The sequence below is a fragment of the Lissotriton vulgaris genome, chromosome 10 (genome assembly GCF_964263255.1).
Source record: "Lissotriton vulgaris chromosome 10, aLisVul1.2, whole genome shotgun sequence".
Taxonomy (NCBI): domain Eukaryota; kingdom Metazoa; phylum Chordata; class Amphibia; order Caudata; family Salamandridae; genus Lissotriton; species Lissotriton vulgaris.
The window spans coordinates 842,889,242-842,912,986 of NC_141698.1; the positions used below are offsets into that span (position 1 = coordinate 842,889,242).

General features: G+C 40.0%; 1 protein-coding gene across 2 annotated transcripts in view; it reads right to left on the reverse strand.

Annotated features, from left to right (window-relative positions):
* The window catches only part of STAM (signal transducing adaptor molecule), a 252,063-nt gene that overhangs the window by 142,315 nt on the left and 86,003 nt on the right, over positions 1 to 23,745 (reverse strand). For both annotated transcript variants that reach the window (XM_086941774.1, XM_086941775.1), the window contains 2 exons: positions 23,050 to 23,140; positions 6,370 to 6,541 (listed from right to left, as the gene is read on the reverse strand). In XM_086941774.1, coding sequence (XP_086797900.1) covers positions 6,370 to 6,541; positions 23,050 to 23,140 — 263 coding nt within the window. The remainder of the gene's footprint in view (positions 1 to 6,369; positions 6,542 to 23,049; positions 23,141 to 23,745) is intronic.

Genomic DNA, 23,745 nt, shown 5'->3' on the forward strand with positions numbered 1-23,745 from the left:
TGGAAACAGCTGTACGGGCGGTTGACTATCTGCATGAGTGCATTGGTGAGTGATTGGATTTCTCAGTGCTACATGTCAAAGTAAGTACATATGTAAAACACAGTACATGTAAGAGTTGACATATATAAATAACTGGGCATAAGAGCCAGTGAATGTGTGAGTGGCTGTATGGATCATTGTGAACTTGTATCAGGGATTGTATAAGAGAGTAAATATGTGTTAGTATATGTTTGATTAAGTAAGGTGTGTATAACTGTATAGTTGAGGAAATGGAGGTGTGATTGATTCTTTGCATGACTGACTAGGTGTGTGAGTAACTCCATGGATGAGTGACAGTCTGTGAGAGTCTGTTTACACTGATTGTATCTAAGGTTGATCGTATTATCACATGAATGATATCATCAGTGATGTGATCAGTAATGACTAATGAGATGTTATCAGTGATTTTATCAGTGATGTCATCAGTGATGTCATTTGAGATGTCATCAGTGATGTCATCAGTGATGTCATTTGAGATGTCATCAGTGATGTCATCAGTGATGTCATTTGAGATGTCATCAGTGATGTCATCAGTGATGTCATCAGTGATGTCACTGACCATGTCATGAATGATGTAATATGTGACATCATCAGCAGTGGGTTGCGGGTGCGCGATATATAGTTATTGCATCTAACTATATATGCGAATTTCTATGGTTTTGTGCGAGTAAATTAAGGTTTTGTAAATGCTAATCCCTAACTATATATGGGCTAAAACCTATGGTTTTTTCAGTGAATATATATATATATATATATATATATATATATATATATATAGCAATTTGAATTGAAGAATGAGTGGATATATAAAAAGAAATATTTGGATTGAGGATTTTGTAGCAGTGACTGTTTTGCTTGACCAATTTATAGTGTCTCACTAAATATAGTGGATATTGACTAAACTGTGTGAATGTCTGTATCACTTTGTCAGTTGTAATGTAAACTGGTTCTCCAGTTGGTTACTAGCTATGTGAAAGTCTATATTAGTTATTGATTAGTTAACTGAGTATTTATATGGGAGAGTTAATGTGTGTGTGGTTTAGTGGGGTGTGTGTGACTGCCCAAAGATGTGTGAATAGTTGATTCAGTAGATATATGAAGTTAAAACTACATGTTCTAACAGTTGTTTGGGTGAGTGAATATCTTTATGGGTGGTGTGATGAGCAAATATATTTCTCAATGGTACATGTCCAACGAACTAGAAAAATAAAAGAGTGTATGTGTGAGTTGTTGTTTATAAATAAGTATACATAAGACTCAATGAGTGACTGTATGGATAACTCTATACTTGTAATAATGATTTTATAATACACTAAGTATGACTTACTATCTAAATGAATAGATGAAGTGGTGTTTGTATAAGTGTGTAGTAAGTAAGTTTGTAAGTATGATCGATTGTTTGCATAAGTGTGTAGGATGACTTCATAAGTGAATATGACGTGTGCTGGTGTGTAATGTTGATATAGGTGTATAAGTATTTTTGATAGTGTTCTATTGTTCATTGACAGCATGTATGAGTGAATCTACAGGTAAGTGATTAGATGAGTGTATACATCTAGGAATCATTTAGTGGGTTTTTAGATACTTGTATTGCTTTGTCAATGGATTCAAATAGGATACTCTGTATTTTACAAAGAGTGATGAAAGATTTTACTAGTGTATGAAAAGGTGTATGTGACTGTCACGTGGATGATGTCATCAGTGATGTCATTTGAGATGTCATCAGTGATGTCACTGACCATGTCATGAATAATGTAATATGTGACATCATCAGCAGTGGATTGCGGGTGCGCGAAATATAGTTAGTACAACTAACTATATAGGAGCAATTTCAATGGTTTTGTATGAGTGAATTGTCCAGCTAAGTAGAACACCCCTAAAACTTATAGTTTTTTGAGTGAATTTCAAAAGGTTTTTTAAATGCCAATTCCTAACTATATAAGGCATGAAACCTATGGTTTTTTCAGTGAATTTCAAAGGTATTTCAAATGCTAATTCCTAACTATATAAGGCCTGAAACCTATGTTTGTTTTCAGTGAATTTCGAAGGTTTTTTAAATGACAATTTTTAAATGTATTAATTTTTATACTGATTTACTATATTTTTGCAGGCAGGTGTTCAGAAGGCACGCCCCCTTTTTACAACACTCGGCAGTTGGACTAGTTCCTTCTAGGGTACCTTTGGATTGAACAGGAATTGATTCCACATCTTAAACTGTGCAAACGCGCCCTGTAGAGTGGGCATGCCTAGGGGGTCAGTGTGTTCCTACCCTGCCCCCTTTTTGTGTTCTACACGTTTGTTTTTCTGCTTTCTTGTGCCTCGGTCTACCGAGCACAAGATGGATGCCAACACTTCCTGGTTTGAAGTGTTGAAAGCCAATGAACATGCAGCTCGTGCTCTGAAAGTTTTAGAACTCAAAAAGAGGGCATTGTAGAAGCACCCTGACCTCCTAGGGTTGCTCAGGGGGTCCCACAGGACCGCCAAGGCAAAAAAAAAAAATTATTTTGGGGTGAAAAATCGCGGGGTGCGCGTACGGTACGCGCGATTTTTTCAAAAAAAAATTTGGGACCCCCCCCCTGAGCCTTCCTAGGGGGTCAGGGTGCTTCTACCCTGCCCCCTTTTTGAGTTCTACACATTTGTTTTTCTGCTTTCTATTGCCCCAGTCTACCGAGGCACAAGATAGCTGCCAACAGTTTCTGTTTTGGAGTGTTGACAGACAGTGACAGTCAATCAGCATGCAGCTTGTGCTCCGGAAGGTACGCGCGCGCGCGCTTATAGATATACATTTTTTCTCTTAATTTTCTCAGGAACTACTGGAGGGGTTTACACCATTTAATCAAAAGGACGATCTGCAAATCAGACTCTACCATTTTGCCAAATTTGGTGTAATTCCGTTCAGCGGTTCGGGCTGTAGCCGTGTCTAAAGGTCCTATGGAAATGAACATGGGGAAAACACGTTTTGGGACCCCCCTTTTTTCTCTGACCCCACTTGACGAATCTACCCGAGACTTTCAGGGAAGAAGCGGTGCGGAACGGGCCATCTTCTTTGAGAAATTCGCAAAGATTCAACAGCTGGCACCAAAGTTATTCCCAATAGAATGTTGCGAATTTCCTATGGAAACTAGGTCCTAACTATACTTGTTGGAGTGCTTCGCTCTTTTGTGGATACCGAACTGTGATGACGAGGGCCTACAATAATGTTGCGGGCTGTCTCTGGGAGACAGGGCCTTTTACGTGTTTGATGGAGAATGATTCCATTTTGAGAAGATCACTTTACAGATGATGCAAAAAAACGGTTATGTTGTTGATTTATAAGAGTTTTCTGTTCCTCCTAGGTGGCTTCAAGATGCGGGAGAAGGGTGCGCCGGGTAAAGACAAAAAGTAAGACCAGGGGAGGAGATGATGATGGTAATAATAAGCTTAATTTCTAAAGCGCACAGCTACCTTCGAAGAGGCGCCCCGGCGCTAGAACTTGTGCATTGCATGGATGTGAGGGGACCCAGGGGCTCCTGAGCATCAGTTGTGTCAGTCTTTTACGAGAAATGTTCTGGGGTGCCTTACTACTGGACCCTAAACTGAGCCACAGGTGCACCCAGTTAACACCGGGCACTACCAGCGAGGCCGAGTAGGCCAAGGATTACTCCAAGAAGGGAGGTGGGCTGGAAACTCTGACCTCAGCAGAGACAAAAATAACACTGAATAAGAACATATGCCCTAACACATCTTTATACAACATGAGCATTTAAAGAAGGTAAAAGACGCTTTTCGTAATAAACTGTGCCTGCCATTGGCCATTGACGGAGGAGTTTCATAATGACTCGGGTACTGCATATTTGCTTCCACAGGGTTTCACAATAAACTAGCCACTGCCTACAGACTTTGAAAGTTTTTCCAGGCAATACAAACTTCTCATTGTCTCGATCAAAGGGTTAGAGTGTATAACCAAAAGGTCCAGAGGAGTGTTGTAGGTAATGAGTGCAGCCAGACCCACACCCAGGCTGCTCTAGCATGTTTATCTTCCATGAGCTTACACTGATCAGCCTACAACAAAACTTAAATGCATTATTTAGCCATACTGAGATTTTTTTTTATTTTAAAGCAAATATTCTTAAAACAAAGATAGTATAGTACCTTTCAGTTTTTTTTTAACTCATTTTGACTGGACACTTGGTGAAAGGCCAATAGCGGTAGCTAAAGAACATACCTACCTGGGTAGAATCTTCACGCAAATCCTACAAGCTTCCTCCCATTTTTAACACAATTAAATTCTTCCTTTGGTCACAGGCATTTTTATTCCCTAATAGAGGTCTACCATATGAATCTACCCCTATTTTACTTATGTTCTCGAAAGCATTCTAATTAATAAATGTCAAGCTACAAATACAAGACAAGGGAACCTGCTTTGTAAAATGATAATGGTTATTCAAGCGGTTCTATTCCAAGCATTGCTCCTTGAGTTATCCATAGTTAGCTCCTTCGCTAGAGCTATAGAAAACATAAGATGTGCGGATAATTTATTATACGTCGAAGTAGGATCCTTAAGGGGCTTACTAAAACTTGAGATATTTAAAAAAAAGAGTCTATGTAATATACTTTTAATAAGAATCTTAACATAGCGTTAGATCTTTCTCACTGCATAACAGCACTTTTAAAGTCTTGGACCCCTGCACTCCTAAGGTTTTTTTTGAAAACCCTGACTCCAAGAATATACTATGAGCTTGATGTCAAGCACTGTTCCCAGTTATCACAGTATACACACTACGCAGACACTATAAAATACAAGACTCAGCAAGGATACTTATGGTTTAAACTAGCACAAAGTGTGTGACGCTGTATTATCCTAATGCGGTTGGGGATTTTACCATTAAAAGCTTTTACAAAAAACTGGAATAATTCCGGCAATATTACAGGCTTATGTGATCTTTGCAATTGAGGTGTGCAAGATACATCTCATACTATTTGCTTGCCCAAATATAACCTTGGTAGAGGTAAGATGTCCCTTTTTCAAACCTATAAGTCTTAGATAGAATAGAACTACAGTACAAGGCTTAATTACACTTTTTAGATCTCCACCCAATGTATTTGTCTGCTATAATTAGTTTACATTTTTTTAATGTTTAAAAAAAATATTTTAAAGTCGATACATTGTGATCAGTTTTACAATGGAAATTTAAAATGTACTTTTATCTTTTTTGTTGACCACAGTAGAGGTCTAAATCAAATAAAAATCTGTCTGTCTATCTATCTTTTATTGACTGGGAGTCTTGAGGGCTGTTGAAATTGTTTTTATTAATATCCAATGGCACCTTGCATTTTATAAAGTTTATATTTATGAGGAAGCCCACCATGGGAGCCTAGTGGTCTGATGAAATATGACCTATTGTAAACGTGGATGGTGTCAGGCACTTAAAATACTATTAGATTGTGCTGATAGTTTGAATTGTATCTTATTGGTTTTTATCTGGTTTTATTCATGTTCTAGATTTTTTTTTTAAGTGCTCGTTTTATTTTGTTTTATTCTGTGAACTTTATATGCTTCGGAAAAATTGTGAACTAAAGACTTTTTGGGCAAACTGCTCTCTTTACACTTAACTATATTGTACAATCAGTTTTGGTCTTTTTCTTGTACTTTGTAACCAAGAACTGCTGGGGAGATGTCTGCAGCTTGCTTTTCTATTCTAACACGTATTACTATAAATCAGCATACTTAGATGCAGAAGAAATAGTTACTTATTTGCAGTCCTGGTTCTGCATCAGAGGCATGTTAAGTGAAATCGTAAAGGACATGCCCTCCTCCCCAGCTTCGATTGTAATCAAACAGCATGCCTTGCTAAGGAGATTCAGGCTAAAATTCAGAACACTTTGCTTCAGTAGGCTTTTGAGCCGGCTCATCTCAAATAGGTAATGCTGGAATCTTCACACTCAGATCAATAGCAGTAATGTATATAACTCTTCTAATTTACTTCTATCAGGCTGTGCTTTTCATCTTTATTCAGACTTGATAGGTAGCAGGTTGTGCTCTAATTCACTTTTGAGAAGGGATTTAGATGTATTAAACAAATTACAAATGAGGAAAATTGTTCCTGGATAGGCTTACCAAGGGCAATTTTCTGCATCTGGGCATGCAGAACTTTTGATCGTATAACAATATGAAATAATGGAATAAATCTAAGAATTTTGACTGTAAATGAAGATCGTATATTGCAGAAACCAAGTTACCTGCCAGTTGGAGATATCACATACTAGGCTCTAGTTAAGAAGACAATTGCATAGGTTTGCACACTTAAACATGATGCACATAGATAGCTGCCTATACTTAAGATAGCTTACCTGTCGTCAAGTACAGTTATGATTTCTCCTGCCTTGAATGTTAACTCATTATCTTCAGCAGCTTCAAAATCGTAGATAGCTTGAACCTTTCGGCCCTCAGGCTTATATGCAAAGAGGCTGGAAGTACTTGGATAAAGCTGTTGCCTTTGTTCTTTTAATGATAATTCAATGGCTGAAAAATAGGATGAGTCATGTGAAAACAGAGCATCTGTGAACATATATACGTTGCATTACAATTACCTGGCGGCAATACGCCAGCTCTTCCCCAAACAAAGCCAAATAATGATGATTGACAAAATCAGATTGCTAGGTTTATCTACCCTTAAGAACATCACAAGTCGTTTTAGAATTTAGGGGGTTAAGGCAATCACATAGCTCAATCGATGGAGAAATTAGCATGCAATCTGACAGGAGGTGCCCGATATAAAAAAGTGAGGAAAGAAATGTTCTGCACCAATTCCAAACTAGTCTATCTTCAATCTTAGATTCAGTGTTACAATTCTATTCACATTTAAATTGTGAAGAATTTAATTAAAGACAAATTTAAGAAATGCCATATCTGAAACTTTTCACATTAGAGAACGCACTCATGCCTACAAAAATGGATTAGTCCACCAAATGAAACAAAAATAATGCAAGCTACTAGAGAAACGGACTACTACAGTAATCATTATTTAAGAGGTAGTTTAGAATCAAATAAGTGACTATGTTAGAATACTTGTTGAAACTAAAAGTTAAATTCTACAAAACCTCATAACATAATCGAGCTCTCAAAGATCCATTTTGAAAAGAGAATGATCAGGGCTCGAAAAATAAAAAAAAAATGGTACTAGTCCTGCAGGACCAGTACGGTAAAAAATTTCCTCAACCTAACTGCAACCTACTTGACCTCCGTCTGTGAAAGCGGTGCAAATGTGACAAGATAAGATTTAAAGGCATCTGTATTGCTCATTAACTTTGTGAGCAATAAAAATGCCTTCAGATCTTGTTATCTTGTCACATTTGCTCTGTTTTCACAGACAGAGGACAAACGTTGGTTTGTTTTCCTACTCGCCAGAAAGGGCGAGTCGGACCTAAATATAGCTCGACCTTGTTAAATTTAGCTCGGCTATGCGAGCGGTAGAGTGGAATTTTCAAGCCCTGACGATGCCTAGCCAACTTCACTGGAAAAGGTTAATACAAAAGATCTGTTGCTTCAACATACTTCTTCCTGGTGATACTATCAACAATTCGGATATATTAGATAGGAGTCCAGAAGCTCTGGTCTCAAGAGAAATATATGAGGAGAAACACTCAATGTCAAAGTGACACCACAATGAAAACTGGCGATGACCAATGCACACAACAAAGAATAGACTTCTACTTACAGACTGGCTATCCTCAAGAATTCAAAAAGGAGACAGATAAACACAATTTGGGCACATCTTACTATGTCACAAAAACACATCTCAATTGTAACTACAGCGAGCAGGATCGCCCAGTGAGATTAACATAATTTTCTCGATTATGTGGAGATTATCAGGTCATGACTTTGAAGATGACAAAGCAGGCTCAGTATTTTATCCTTCCAAATGTCTGTAAGTAAAATGAGTAACATTATGTTCTGTAATAGCAAGAACTGTTACGTAAAGTACTTACAAACAGAAGTATGTATTAAGTTATTCATAAAAACAAGTGCTTAATATTATTATTAAGGAAGAACTTGTTTTATTATATAGTGTTTCATTCCACACATCTATTCCTAAGTGCTGTAAATAACTGGTTTTGCTTTTACCAATTCACCCTTTTTTCTATACTTGGACTGGATTCTTTTTTACAGTGACTATTTTGTTACACTACTTACTGCTGGGCAGATTTATACTAATAAAATCTTGCATGGCATAAACATAATATTTATGAGTGAAACTCTGGAAAGCATTAGTATAACAAAATAGTCACAGAGAAAGAAGCGAGGGAAATAATGGAATCAAGAGAGGGGAGAAAATTGGGGTGGATAATGAAAGAGCATAGATAAGTTGACTTGGTAATCTTCAAACTGCGCACAACGGCTCAGGAGCACAGAGGGCAGAATAAGAGTGAAATAAGCAACCTTAATGGGTTCATTATGAAAGAGGGAAAAACAAACAAACTGATACGTTAGTAATCAAAACAGATGGAATACAACATAGCAAGCAAACAGCTGATAGATCCTAGATATGATCATCAATAAAAAGTAAGGATCATAAAGAGGGAATTGAAAGGGTGACAGAGGGAGATGGATAAAAAAAAGGAGAGGGAACATGATTAGCACAAGAAGAAACAAACATGAATGAGTGAGAAACAGCCACATTGAGAGGTTTGCAGAAATAACACAACCCGCCAATCAGCGAATAGGAGTCTTACAAGGTCTTTCTGTGCCTTCAAAGAATATCAAAATCATTTACATGCACTGTTCAGTATACAACATAGTAAACACATTCTCAAAAACATACAACTTAAACATTACACGGAGATCATCAATGCAGACAGCATACAGTAGTATACATGTATTATTTTGTTCAATGTAACTTATTTCCTATAGCCATTTGCTAGCAAACAACAGTCCTAGGTGGATGACTCTCTGTGAATCCTCCAGAGAGATGATGTCATGGGGCTGTTTCAATATGGACTTGCTGGAGAGGTAGGGCCCTACCCACTGTCAATGATGAAGGCTAGCTCCTTCTTATCAGGGAGAAGTGTGTGGGGTGGTAGCAATGAATTGGGCTGATCGCACATTTGTAGGCTCAAGGTATTTAAGAGTAGAGGGCCAAAACATTGATGGTTCTGCCTGCCATGCTTCTTAAATTTGAATCTCATTTTGGGCTCAACCTCATTCTCAGTATTCAGAGTGCAGACAGAGGTGTGTAGAGAGATACGTTTGTTCAGTTAGTCTGACCCTCTATCTCTCACCACTGGCTTGGTTGGTAATGCACAGTATTGCAGAAGCAACTCGTTGCTCCACTGGAAGCCACAAGAAAGCTTTCATTATGGGTGATGTGGTTTTATAATTTTAGGGACATCCAGGCACATAATCCTCCATTATATGTACCTCTATGTAGTTCTTTTTCAAGGGTTCAGCTGTATATTGTGCTACAATAGTCAAGCTTTCAAAGCTTGATTTGGTAGCATATCTGCAGTAGCACAAGTGTCTTCTTAGAAGAAAGCACGGCTGTATTTAATAAACACACTAAAATGTTTGCTATAATGGCGCAGTTGTGATTCAGTCAAGGAAAACAGACCAAATCATCTGAAGAATTTAAACATAAATAAAATATTCCTAAAAATTACAGAGGAGAAACAAGCATCGGTCTCATTTTCAAAACTTTCCTTTCAAACATTAATTTTAAACAATCATCAGACATCATTAGCAAACCTTCCCCCAAACGTAACAGTGGATGACGGCACATATGAACATCAATCTATTGAGTTGACACAAGGGAGGGAAACCTTAAACCTACACTAAACAAACAAGCCAGACATTTAGAGAAGAACACCAGAAAATGATGGAAGAGATGCTTGAAATAATTTCAGTCATTTGTAATTACTCGATCACGTTCCACCCCATCCTTTCCTTCACCACAATGATGGCACGGTAGACAAGAACCAGCCATATGCAAATCAGACTTTGTCCTGTTCAAATAGGAACAGTGCAGCCCAAATGGTCTGATCCCCTTCAAACAGGAACACAAGCAACCCGTTCCAAAGTAGAATTTGCTTTTTTAAGAATGGGGGTAAAATTAAGCTTAGGTATATCAGATATTGGGGTTGTAATGTTAATTCCTAAATATGTTGCAGTGGATACTATATTGAGATGTGTAGGTGGAGTTTGACCTATATATAAAATTTGGGTTTTTGAAGAGTTTAATTTATAGCCTGAAAAAATGCCGAACTCTTCCGCTATCTCTTCAATTTTTGTGATTGTTGCTACAATATCTGTGGTAGTCACTACCACATCATCGGCATATGCCAATGCTCTGTAAGTAGTTCTAGCCACCTCCACAGGTTTTATGTCTTCCTCTTGATTAAGTTTATTAAGATATATATCGATATATATTGAAAATAGCAGTGGAGATGAAGGGCATCCTTGTCGGGTCCCACGAAAGATAGAAAATGGGTTAGAATTACGAAGCCCAATTTTAATATGTGACGATGGTGTTAAATATAACGTGTTCAAAGCTTTAATCATTTTGGGTCCGAAGCCCTTCAAAGCCAGTACATCCCATAAATAAGGCCATTCCACCCTGTCAAATGCCTTCTCGGCATCCAACAGGGTGATTCCAATGGATGTATTAGTAGTTTGGGCCCAGTCCATCATAGCTATTATTCTTCGGACATGGTCCGCAGTGTCTCTATTAGGGATAAACCCGTGTTGCCAACGTGAAACGATGGAAGATATCACTGTTGACATGCGGGTAGCTAAAATTTTGGAGAAGACCTTGCTATCAGCATTTAATAAAGAGATCGGTCTGAAGGACGCTGGGTTAAGGGGAGGCTTATCCTTTTTAAGGAAAGCCATCAATGTGGATTGACTCCAAGATACAGGTGGAGACCCTCTCTGAGCTTCTTGAAATGTAAGCAATAGGTCTTCTTTCATAACATTTCTAAATATCCTAAAAAATTCAAGAGAGATACCATCGGGACCCATGGCTTTTCCCGTAGCCAACGAGAGTAAAGCTAATTCAATTTCGTCCCATGTAATATCCTTTTCCAGGGAGTTTGCTTGTAATTCATTTAATTTTGTAATATTATTTTCTCCTATAAAATTTAGCAACATGTCATGAGAATATGCCATATTATCAGTTTTATACAGTTGAGAATAGAATTGTCGGAATACCTCAAGAATTCGATCTGGATCCTCATGGACCTGACCCATCTCATCTTGTATTGCGTTAATAGAGTTTGATATTTCTTTCTCCCTAAACCATTTACACTTATCATTACATGGCAGAAATAATGTATTAAAAATGATAATAGTTCCGCGATTTCTATATCTTTTTTTCGAACTATACCCCTTGAATTTCCAATAGAATTTTTTAAACAATTAGAGAGAATGGCGGGCAGATTCCTATGGGGATATAAACGTCATCGCAGAGCTTTTAAAAAGCTCACTTTACCTAAGGACAGAGGAGGAAGGAGCACACCACATTTTTTATTTTACTATCTAGCATCAATACTGCAGTTTTAGTCCATTAATTATTGGCATAATGCCCCAATTCATGAAGCACACTTCCCTTCCATTTACGAATTTTCTTTAGGAGCAGAAGCTCGTGGCTGCTTTCTAAAAAATATTTAACCGAGTTATTTTAAGAAAATTGAATTTAAGACTGTAATAGCAGCATACCGGGCATGGAAGATTATTAAGCAACATATAGGGATACCGAAGATTTTGAGATACACCCCCTTGTCATCTAATTATATATTGCCTGATATTTTTAGAGATCATATTATGCTAAAATGGAGTAAACAAGGAATCAATTGTATCAATGACTTATGGCAGAATGATGAGATCTCTTTTCTGACTCTTCAGGCTAAGTTTAATATCCCGACTCTGGACTATTTTAAATACTTTCAACTACACAGCTATTTTAAAACTTTATCTCCAGAACAACGTTTAGGGCTTCAGAAAATACCTCTGATTGAATCTCTATACATCAAAAGAAAGATAGGCTTCCTGTACAACTTATTGATTTCATCATATTCAGATGACATAATATTAACTCAAGAACGTTAGGCAGGAAAACTTGGGGTGACAAATGTAATGATAGAAGAATCCATTACGTTGGCTAACTATTTTATTAACGGGTAGATCCCGCACTCAACACTATATGGTTCTCTATGATTTATATCATACCCCTGAAAAAATCTCTAAATGGGGAGCTTCTGTAGGTACTGCATGTAAGAGATGCTCTTTAGAAGCTGCAGACGCGACTCACATGTTCTTTTCCTGTCCAATACTTTCATCAGTGCTTAATCAGATTCAGATTTTTATGTCTTTAATTCTTGGATGTAATATTACTCTCACAGCAGAGATTGTTTTGCTAGGCACCTCCTCTATCAACATTCCTGAGGATAAAAAAAACTTGTATTCATATGTATGTCTATATATCGTGCTTGTGTTACTCAGGAATGGATAAGTCCTGATCCGGTACAATTTCATACTTGGAGGGCCCGGCTTTTAGAAAAATACAACATAGAACAGGCATTCTATGCTGTGAAAGGTCGTGCTAAAAGACTAATGGGGGAGAAAATCTGGGATCCAATTCATCAATGGATACAGGAAGAACTGGGAAGTTAGCAATTTCTCTATATTAATTGCAATGTACTTTGTTATTTTATGTTGCTACTTTTTTTTCTGGTTTTCTTTTTGCTGTTTCTCTATGTAGGTTTCTGTATTTCTTCCCAATTTGATTTATGTATCTGATTTTGCTTGCAATAAAATCTAAAATAAAAAAAAAGGAACACAAGCAACCCAATTTTGGACCTACTTAGGCCCTCATCTGTAGGTGAATTAGATTCAAGTAGCGCAGTGAGCACAGGACCCATGTGTTCCCATGGCCATCACAAAAAGGACATCACACTGAGGACAACAAAAAAGTGATGGGTGGAACGTCTGAATTCATCTCGGACACTGGTAATTACTCATACAGCATTCCAGTCCATCGTGCTTTTGCCTACCAGGCCACCTCAGACAGGAACCCTCAAACAATGAGATGCAGTAGCATACTATTAGTTTACCAAATTTCTTTCACATAGAAAGATCTAATGTAAGCGTACAGCTATGACTTTTTGGAATTCTTGGAATGTTATCAGCTTTTGTTTGAAAATAGTTTTTTGCTGTTTGAAGTTTCTTTTTTTTAAAAATCAGTACACTGGGAAATTGAGGTTTACCTGTATCCATGTCCAACGTGCATTACATAATTTTGTTGGAGGCGAGAGTCTGAACTTTGGCGCCACCACCGCATCCTTGAGGATTCCATTTCAAGCATCTAGAACTTGTCTGGGCACCTACATAGCAGAAAGTCCATGTTTATCGATTAACCGGACTACTGTGGGCTGGGGGTCCTGTATTTTGCACGTTGTGGACTCACCATTCAGGATGGAGACTGCTGATAATACCCAGACTTTCAATAATACTAGTGAAACACAAGACACTGCAGCCCCTGCGTGTCAGACCTCGCTGCAGGGCATGGCAAACATAAGAGAACACACTCATAGGACACTATCTCGTCCATTTTGACCCAACAATTGAGTTTCTTGTACTGATGCAGTCCACACTTCTCAATGGCAAACACGTCAAGGCACCGTTCCCTGGAAAATTTTGCTTGTTTAACTTTTGTTTTTGGATTATCTCCTTTTTTCATTGTTGGGCCTTAATCCTTCTGCATTATGTAGACATCATAGTGAAGCACGCTGCCCCTATTTTCACACCCACAAACATGCTAATTTAGAAAAAACATTTTTAAAGCCCTTTAGAGTAACAAGACCCATATTGAGTGTGGATATTCAATTGTGTATCCTAGCCATATTTCTTTGTGAGTCTGGGTAAATGAGCATTTGCCATCTAGTATTCTAACTAACTGCTATCCTTTTTTAGAGACTCCGGGTGACCCCATTGATCCCTTGGAGGAACTGGTTTACCAAATTCGAAACACACTTGGGTGCAACTGGGGTTGTAAAATTCCATACAGAATGGAAACACTTTTTTGCTGCTGCGCTCTGTAGGGTTTGAAGCGAGAGCTGTGCATAAACATCTCCCAAATCCTATTTTAAAATGATGAGTAAGTCATGAATGAAAGCTCTGAGGTTTTACAAAAACTGGAGGTCAGCTTTAAAATTCTACTCAGTCTAGTTATAGTAAGACACGCATTCTTCAAAAAGGGGAAAGAAGGTGGTATTTTTTTTCTTTTCTAAAGAGACTAATTGATGATTGCCAATTTGACTGTTTCACTGATCAGATGGTCAGGTTATATGTCAGTGCGTGGAAAAAAAGTATAAATTAGAAGCTTCTTCCCATGGACTATCCCCGTCTAAAAGAAACAGTTAGAAAGGCCACAAGTAAACAGACGTCTCAGGTGTCAGCTAGTGAATTTGATGACAACCATTCACATCTGTCAGTTTAGAAAGGATGAGGGACGTCAAGGCTCAGAGGGATGCTGAAGGAGATCAAAGATGTTTTTCAGGCAAGCTAATGTGTTTTAGATGTGGGAACACCACACATGTCGAAGGAAGTAGGGCATGACCCACCTAAAAAGTATTAAGGTGGTACACTTTGCTAGAGGGCACAACATTGCAACAATAGAGAGGCAAATGGATCTTTGGAGAATTCCGAGGGGAGAGTGTTGGCCAAGACCCCGGAGGATTTACAGGACATGGCTTTGGATGAAAGGAGAAGTGAGGATGAGACGGGGATGCTTCTAAGTGTGTGGCTCCCTAAGTGAGTATTGATGTGGGGGCAAAGTGTTGTGGTTACTGGTGCATTTGGGAGACAGGTTTGCAATCATTACGTAGCAGTTGTGGCCAGAAGCCTAGATTCATCTGATAGTTTGCTAGTTTCTTATGAAGGACACAAAATTGACCTAAAAGTAGTGGGGGTGTAATTTTAAACAGGTTAGTAGCATGGGCAGATGAAAATAATGTAATCTCTCCAATTCAATACGGCTTCAGGCCTGGACACTCAACGGTTACCCAGTGTTTGAACCTGTACATGATCATAGGAAAATATACCATGGCCCGACAAGGTACAATTCACATGACATTCATGGACCTATCGTCGGCTTTCGACTGTGTAGACAGAGGTAGGCTATGGGATGTCATGGCAAAAATGGGTGTAGAGCAGAACCTGATTAACTTACTAGCTGACATGCATTCTGACACAAGAGCAAATGTCAGATATACACAAGACTTAAAAGAAACGAGGGATTTTGGAATACGTCGTGGCGTCCGCCAAGGGTGTATTCTAGCCCCATTCCTCTTCAACCTATACATCAACGATCTAGAAGAGCATCTTTTAAGTACAGGAGTGGATTACGCCTATGTCGGCCGGAAAGGCCTGCCGGTTCTGCTCTATGCGGACGGCGCAGTCCTGATATCTAGGACTGCAACAGGCCTACAAGCCATGCTAAATTCTTTCCATGTTTTTATGAAGTCCCGGGATCTGACTATCAACAACTCAAAATCTTATGTCATGAAGGTAGGCCTAGGGAAAAAAAAGCCAAACTCATTTAATGTTAATGGGGAAAAAATTCCTGTAGCCAAAACATTCTCCTACCTCGGTGTCCTCTTTGACCACCAGCTAATGGGGGTCTGCAGTACAAAGGAAAATGGGAGAGGTAACCAGAGCCAATGCAGCAATTCTTGACTTCGCAAGAAAAATGGGTAATAGTCCGGTGGCCGCATTGCTCCAACTTTATCAAGCTAAGAGCACTGCTATTGCATGCTATGGAAGTGAGCTATGGGGGTACACCTCCTCTAGAGGCCTGGAGGTTGCAGAAAATAGTTTTTTTACACGGGTTTTGAGGGTTCCGAGGGGAACAGCAAACTTTTCTGCCCATGAAGAGTTGGGCATGCCCTATTTATGCGATAGGATAGCCGTAAATCCCTTACTTTGTTGGCTAAACTGTTGGATAAATAGTGATATACCCCTTACCCAACAAATCCTGAAAGAAGCACTAACATGGGAAAACGGGTTCAAAGTCCCCTGGATTAAATATATCAGTAAATGTTTTTCTGAACTAGGGCGTCCCGATCTTTTTGCAACCCCAGAGCTTACCACTAAATTTGATGTTATTTTTGTGAAGAAGACAATCATTGCATCCAGGTACTTAGCTCGGGAGGAGGTCGAACTAAAGAAAGACAGCGTCCGGAAACATGTGCTATTAAAAACCTCTCTGCGCATGGAACCGTACCGGTCATGGCCCCTGTCAGGTTATGATCGCTTTCTGCTCACGAGGTTTCGCCTATATTTATTCCACCTACTATTGGCCGTACAGAGGGGGGCCCATCGAGGCCAAGTGTTGCCAGCTTGCGGCTGCGACGAAAAGTCTCCGCAAGATCTGGCACACTTTTTATTCATCTGTCCTTTCTATCTTGTACCACGGAAGCTATATTTAAAACCATGCCTCAAAAAATTGAATTTTGCACAAATCAGACCAGCACTTTATTACCTCCGACTTTTAAGCTGTGATTGCACTTTATTTGTATGTAGTTTTTTAAAACTTGCAATTAAATTTAGGAAAAGCATGGAGGGGTAACTGTTGCTGAGAGAAATATTTTAACTAATATAATTAATGATATCTAAATTTTTTACTGTATATTCTGCTTGTGATTCTCTATTCTATGTCGTTTTTAACAATATTTGGATTTTATGTGTTAATGTAGGTTTACTGAAATGTGCTTTTATGGATGTTACTATGAACATTCGAATAAAGTTTTTTTGACTTGACTTTGACCTTTGGGGTTTATTTAAGGATATCTCCGTGTTCAGAGGGGGAGGTTTTTTCAGGAAAATCTATGTAGCAAATAACGGAGTAAATATTTTCGGCTAGACCCTTGGTTATTCAAAACAGGGGGGAAAAGGATCAGGTCTTGGTGGTTCGGAGTGGCAGTTTGGCTTAGGATGTCATGGACAGGTTCGCTTCTGTGTATGCAAAGATTTGTTGCTTTAACCACAGGATTAGAGTCAAAGATACAGCTGTGTAAGTGAACAAGCTTCATTGTATACCATGTTGTAGAAGGGAGGACTTCAAGAAATAGTAGTTGTTGTGACATTTCAAGAAGGGAATTATCCGCCAGTTGAGTCATCACTTTGGGTCTTGCTCTTGGGGGTGGTGCAAAGAAGCAGAGGTGAGCTGATGGTGTTTCAGGACAAAGCCATTTGGGTCAACTCATATCCTCTGCTTAAGTTCAGAGTGTTCGGCATTGTTAGATGGATGCAAATCTGCTTATCGTAAATGGTGCTAGAGCCCAAATGCAGGCACTTTGAGGCTTTCATTTGTCACACAGTTATTTTTCACATTACTGTACGCCATTTGGCCTCGGTGGCCTCAGCTTTTCAGTGGGTTATGTTTCATATGAGGACAGAGTTGTAGTTGTTTTTCAAGATGTGTTGATTTATGCATTTACCAGAGAAGAGCATGGCAGCATTCTGGAGCTCGATCATGCAAAGATATGGTGTGATTCTAAATGATAAAAAAAGGAGTATGAGACTTACCCTATAAGTATCTATTTGTAGCGTGTTCTGCTGCAGATTCACATGCTATGCATACTCATGCCATTTAGTGTTGGGCCCGTACTCAGCAAGTTGTTTCTTTTGAGGAAGTCTTATGATCTGTGTTGTTTCTCCTTCCCTTTGAAGTATTTGGCTTGTACAATGGCTCCTTTGTTAGATAATGTTTTTTTCCCCTTGCCATATACAGAGTGGCGATATAGTCTACAAAGTTAGCATTTGCTGTTGAACATGCTGTATTTATGTTTATCCTTCTCACATTCCAATAACTGCCGGGGAGGTGGGAGATTGTATGTGAATCTGCAGCACTGCACGCTACGAATAGACGCTTACACGGTAAATTACATAAATCCATTTGCAGCATGTGTTGGCTGCAGATACACATGTTATGCATAGAGTGTAAAGCAGTACTCCTCTAGTGGTAGCTTTAGGGATGAGATGGTGCATTTGTTTGAAATGATGTTTGAAAGACTGTTTGTCCAACTAGAGCTTCTAGTCTTGCCTGAACATCCACACAATAATGTTTTGTAAATGTATATGGGTTCTTCCATGTTGCTGTTTAGCAAATGTCAGTAAGAGGGATATTTCCCAAGAAACCATGGTTGCTCCTTCCTTGTTGAATGACCCCTTGTCATAGTAGTTAAAGTTAGTTTTGCTTTATTATAACACATTTATATACATATGACAAATTATTTAGCCAATCCTGCTTTTGAAATAGCTTTCCCTTTTATTGGATTTGAAAATGAAACAAATAGTTGTTGTTTTTTCCTGCATGCCTTTGTATGTTCCAAGTAGTACAGAAGTGCCTGTTTAAAATCAATGATATGCAAGGCACACTCTGCAACTGCCTCTGGTTTTGGAAAGAAAACTAGTAACTCTATATATTGATTTAAATGGAAAGGTGATATAACTTTAGGTAAGAACTTGGGGTTGATGCGTAAAGGCACTTTTTCTGGTAACACTTGATAGTATGGTTCTATCACATTGAGTGCATGTATTTCGCTAACCCTATGTAGAGATGTTATTGCCACAAGAAAAACCACCTTATGTGTTAAAAATTGTATTTGACTGCCCAGCGCTCCATCAAATATTTAGGTCTTAACTTAACAGGCTCTCTAGCAACATGGAGCAAGCCAATTGGCCGGAATACATGCGCTCGATCCAGGAGGATCTACACAGCTGAAAGAATCTCCAGGCTTCATGGCTAGGGCACCTTTACCAGATCAAAGTGTCTATACTTCCAATTCTGCCAGGTATGTACAACAACTCGCTAACCAGCTAGAGGACTGTCTAACCAAGGTGTACCACTGAATAAGCACTAACAATCTTAACCATCTTTAAATAAATGGGGACATTATGGACATTTTATGTGCTATTATCCAGCACTCTCACCTGCTCCCATCATTAAAAATCTCGGTATTAAAATCAACATTCTGGTTACTTTGTCAAATCAAATCTCAGTGGTGGTGAAATACTGTTGTAATCTATTGTATTTCTTGAAACCCATTCTCCATATATTTACCTTACCTCACAAACACCAGATACCAAATGTATTTATTTCATTTATGCTGGATTACTGCAATTCCATTGATCATGGTCTCCTATAGTTTCATATGCATAAACTTCAATTAATCCAGAACTCCACTGCTACGACTGCATTGGGTCTGCAACCTAGTTACCACATATTGGTTGCTCTCTCATCCTTACATTGCTTTCCAGGAAAGCAGAGCATTATTTTTAAAAAGATGTGCCCAGGTACATAAAGTAGTATATTCACCATACAAGTGGCATGATCTCCCTCACCAACTGAGATCAGGCAAGCAAAAACTAACAACGGTACCTACATTTAGAAGGAAGATGGTTAGAGGCAGGACAATATTAGTTGTGGCTGTCATCCACTGGAATGCTCACGCTACTCATCTAAGGATGGAGTCCAATCCACAGAAATCCTGGACATCGCTAAAACAGGTCTGTTTTCCATTACTTTTTATTAGTATGGTAACCGGTATGCTCAGTGTTAGAAGGTTTCCCTACAGCACCAAGAAACCATGGTTTCTGTTGTATGCTGTGCTTGATAAATACCTAAAATAAAATAAATATAGAGGGGTTATACGTCGGATCCTCCTCAAAATCCATCCGATTCCTGAATATTACAGTTAATTTTGAGCCTACTACTGCCGTACAGTAGGGTGGCCCTCGAGTATTTTTTCATAAAAAAGTATGTACTTGCTCAATTGGAGTAAATGATTGCATCTGTGCATAACAACTCAAAATTGTTCAACACAGACGTTAAGCTAACTCAGGATGTGGTTCAAATTAGTGGTTGAATTACATCACTTCTCAGCAGTCGCTTGATTAAAGGGTAAGCGATGGGGAAAGAAGCAGATGTGTCCAGACCGCTTGTTTTTTGGATATAGAGTGCCTTTTCATCAGAATTTTTGTCACGCTGCTATAAGTACCATAAAGATCAGTTATCAAGAGTGGAGTGGTACAGGCGATAGCACAACAAGATTTTACACATATGCAAGGGTACCTTGTGCAAATATTAATACATTTCATATTGTTTTGAGGGTAGGTAGCATGAGGAAGAAATTACTTTTACCACTGCACCACAAATGTAGGAAGCTGATCTTGTATATACTATACCAAAATGAGGTATAGTGTGCACATAGTCCAGTGCAACCCCCAGGGTAGGCAGAGGTAAAAGTAGATAGCCCCTTACTCTCTATATGTGGTAGTGTGGGCGAGCAGTAAGGCTATATCAGAGGGTACTGTTAAGCATTCGTTATACAGACTCAATCAGCAAATGATGTCACACTCTCAAAGACTGAACTCATTAATATTTTTATACAAACACAATTGGTCTAAGTTATTTTATGTCGAGAACCAAGCCAATCCTGGCACAGGTAAGTGAAATAAATGCTTTGCAAAATCTTATGCAATGTTTTTACAATTGAATGCAGGTTCAAATGCAATTGATTGAAATACAGGTAAGTTAAAATGTAGAAATCACTTTTCAGATTACTTTTTAAGTCACTTTTTCTACTCTGTCTTTGGGGTTGTATTTCTGGGGTTAGAACAAGGGTTCCCCCAGGGTCAAGGATGCACTCTTAAAGCACCTTCAGCGGCACTACGGCAGCAGAGTGTGGAGGCCCAATGTTATCCAATGGGGGATAAGCTGTCTCCGGTTGGTGGCTACTCACTAGCAGGCCACACGGTTGTGGGAGCAAACCTCCTAGGGTTTAGCTCAGGGCAAAGGGGGATCCGAGTTAGCACCCAAAGTACGCCTGCAGTGCAAAGGGGCGGCTGGATGCAAGGTGCTGTTTTGGTGTCCGGTGCCCTGTTGATTTCAATAAGGGTTCTCCGGTTTCAACAAAGACTGCAGGCTCAGGGACGAAGATCTTCTGGAGGTAAACCACTGGTTGGAGAGGCAAGTAGGGATGCCGAGATGCTGGGAAATAGTCGGTTGGGCCACCCAAGGTCGTGGGACTTCGGGTGCAGGGGTGTCTTTAGGCGTTGGGTTTTCTCACCAGCTCCAGTCGCGATTGGCCGGATCCTCCAGAAAGGGGCCACGGGCTTTGCTGGGAGAATCGAGGTAGGTCAGAGATCACCAGATCTCAGGTCAGCATCGCCCGGGAGACCTCCTCATGGTGTTGGGCCACTCAAACTCGTGCCATAGGCGTTGGGTGCAGAGTGGTACAGACTCGCGGATTTGGTGTGAGCCAGAGTCTGTGGGCGAGCAAATCTGGTGCTCACGGAGACAGAGTCTTTTCTGTGGAAGGCAGGGCATGTCCTCTGGGATCTTGAGGTTGCTGGCTAAAGGACACACTAGGATTTCGCTTCTGCAGGTTCGACGTGGGGACAGGCCGGTAGGGCTGGGGCCAAGTCAGTGGTCGTCCTCCTATTCTTAGCTTTGGCACAGCTTCTTCAGTCCTTCTTCTTGTCTTCTTAATCGGTTCTGTCTGAGAAGGCACGGTTCGGGGTGACCCCTAAATTCTAAATATAGCGGTGTTACAGGTAGGTAAAGCTTGGGACCAATGGGTCCCTTCCTTGGGTGGGAACACTCCCTATTATGCCATCCTCTAGTGGGAGGGGGGCATATGCCTCACTCTGGTCAATTGCGCCCCCCCCCCCCCAGGTTTTTTAATTTTATTATGAAAACGAAGCCCCGGGGGGGTGGCGGTCCCCAGGGCTGCGGGGGGCCATGAGCCCCCCTGCATACCTAGAAAGAAAGCCCCGGGGGGGGCTCGGGGGCCTTAGAGCCCCCCATCTCTCATATTAAAGCCCCGGGGGTGGCGGTCCCCGGGGCAGTGTGGGGGGATTGGGAGCCCCCCCCCCCACACACCTTTTTACTCATTTTGCCCCCCGGATTTGGTTCCCCCCTGGGGCTATTTTTTTTTAAAAAGCAGACCGGGTTTTTTTTTTTCCCGCGGAGTTCGCGTACGTACGCGGACCCCGTGATTTAAAAAAATATATATATATATTTGGGGAGCCTTGGGCGTCCTTGTGGGACCCCCTGAGCAGGCCTAGGGGGTCAGGGTGTTTCTACCCTGCCCCCTTTTTGCGTTTTCCATGTTTGCTTCTCTGCAAGATGGCTGCCAACACTTCCTGGTTTGGAGTGTTGACAGCCAATTAGCATTCAGCTCGTGCTCGTGAAGGTACAGAGTACAGTGAGCTTACGGTAAGCTCCTATAGATATACTTATGATTTTACTTATGATGTTCTCAGGAATTACTAAACGGATTTACACCATTTAACAAAAAGTGTGATCTGCGAACCGAACTCTACCTTTTTGCCAAATTTGGTGTAATTCAGTTCAGCCGTTCTGGCTGCAGCCCTGGCTAAAGGTCCTATGGAAAATTGCATGGGGAAAACACGTTTTGGGACCCCCTTTTTTCTCGGACCCCACTTGACGAATCACCCCCAAACTTTCAGGGAAGGAGCGGAACAGGCCATTTTCTTGGAGAAATTCGCGAAGATTTGTCCACCGGCGCCAAAGTTATTCCAAATAGAATGTTGCAGATTTCCTCTGGAAAGTAGGTCGCCAGTAGGTAATATGTATATATGTGTGTGTGTGTAGATAGATAGATAGATAGATAGAGATAGATAGATAGATAGATATATATGTACAGGGCCTCTAAGGGCAGCACAAAACATGCTACAGCCCTTAGAGGCCTTCCTTGGCCATAGTGCCCTTGGTAGATTTGGTACCATTTACAAGGTACTGACCGTTGGCCAAAGAGTGCTAATTGGGTTTTTTTCTTCAATGTCGCTTTAGGGAAAGAACATATGGCCTGGGTACCGGTTTGGCAGGAACCCAGGGCACACTCAGTCAAAGCATATCAGCAGTTTAGCAAAAAGTGGAGGCAACCTTACAAAAAGAGGGCACTTTCTTACAACAAACATTAAATCATATTAGGACAAGCAACAGTACTTGCCTTTTGCAAGATCTTCCTCTTCTTTTTTGCTTACTACTGTGCCAGGATCCTTGGCAACAAGTGCTGGACTTGCTTTTGCTTGATCTGCAGCCTAGATGAGAATTATAAATAAAGGTCAAATTAAACGCGGCTGTATATGGCTCCAAAAACATGGACATGTTTAAGATTAGCATTTTTAGAGCTTCAAAACAATAACTAGCAATATATATATATATATATGTATGTATGTATGCTTTATTCCGGTTGTCAACTTCTCAAACAAAGCAGTTGAATATTGATACATTAGGAAGCAAAAGTTACATTTTTGCCTCAATAATTGTTTTTTGATATATTGCTCTAGAATACAATAGTGATACAAAAGGGGATGATGGACGGAGCGTTTGAGCAAATCTGACACTCACCCCCAGTCAACTGATCTGGGTTTAATCCATCACCATTCTTTAGCTCACTCAGCCACCCCAGTTCCGACATGGCCATATGCAAATCAGTCTGACCCTGTGTGCCTCATGGAAACAGTCCAGCCCGAACTGCCAAGCCATGTCTTCCCTGGACCGGAAACAAGCCTCCTGGGACCGGTTTCGGATTCATAATCCCCATCAGCCAGGCTATCTTGAATCCAGTGGCCAAGTGAGCAAGGGACTCACGTCTGAGCATACCCTGCCAACTTAGGGCGAACAAAGCAATACAAAAGGGGAT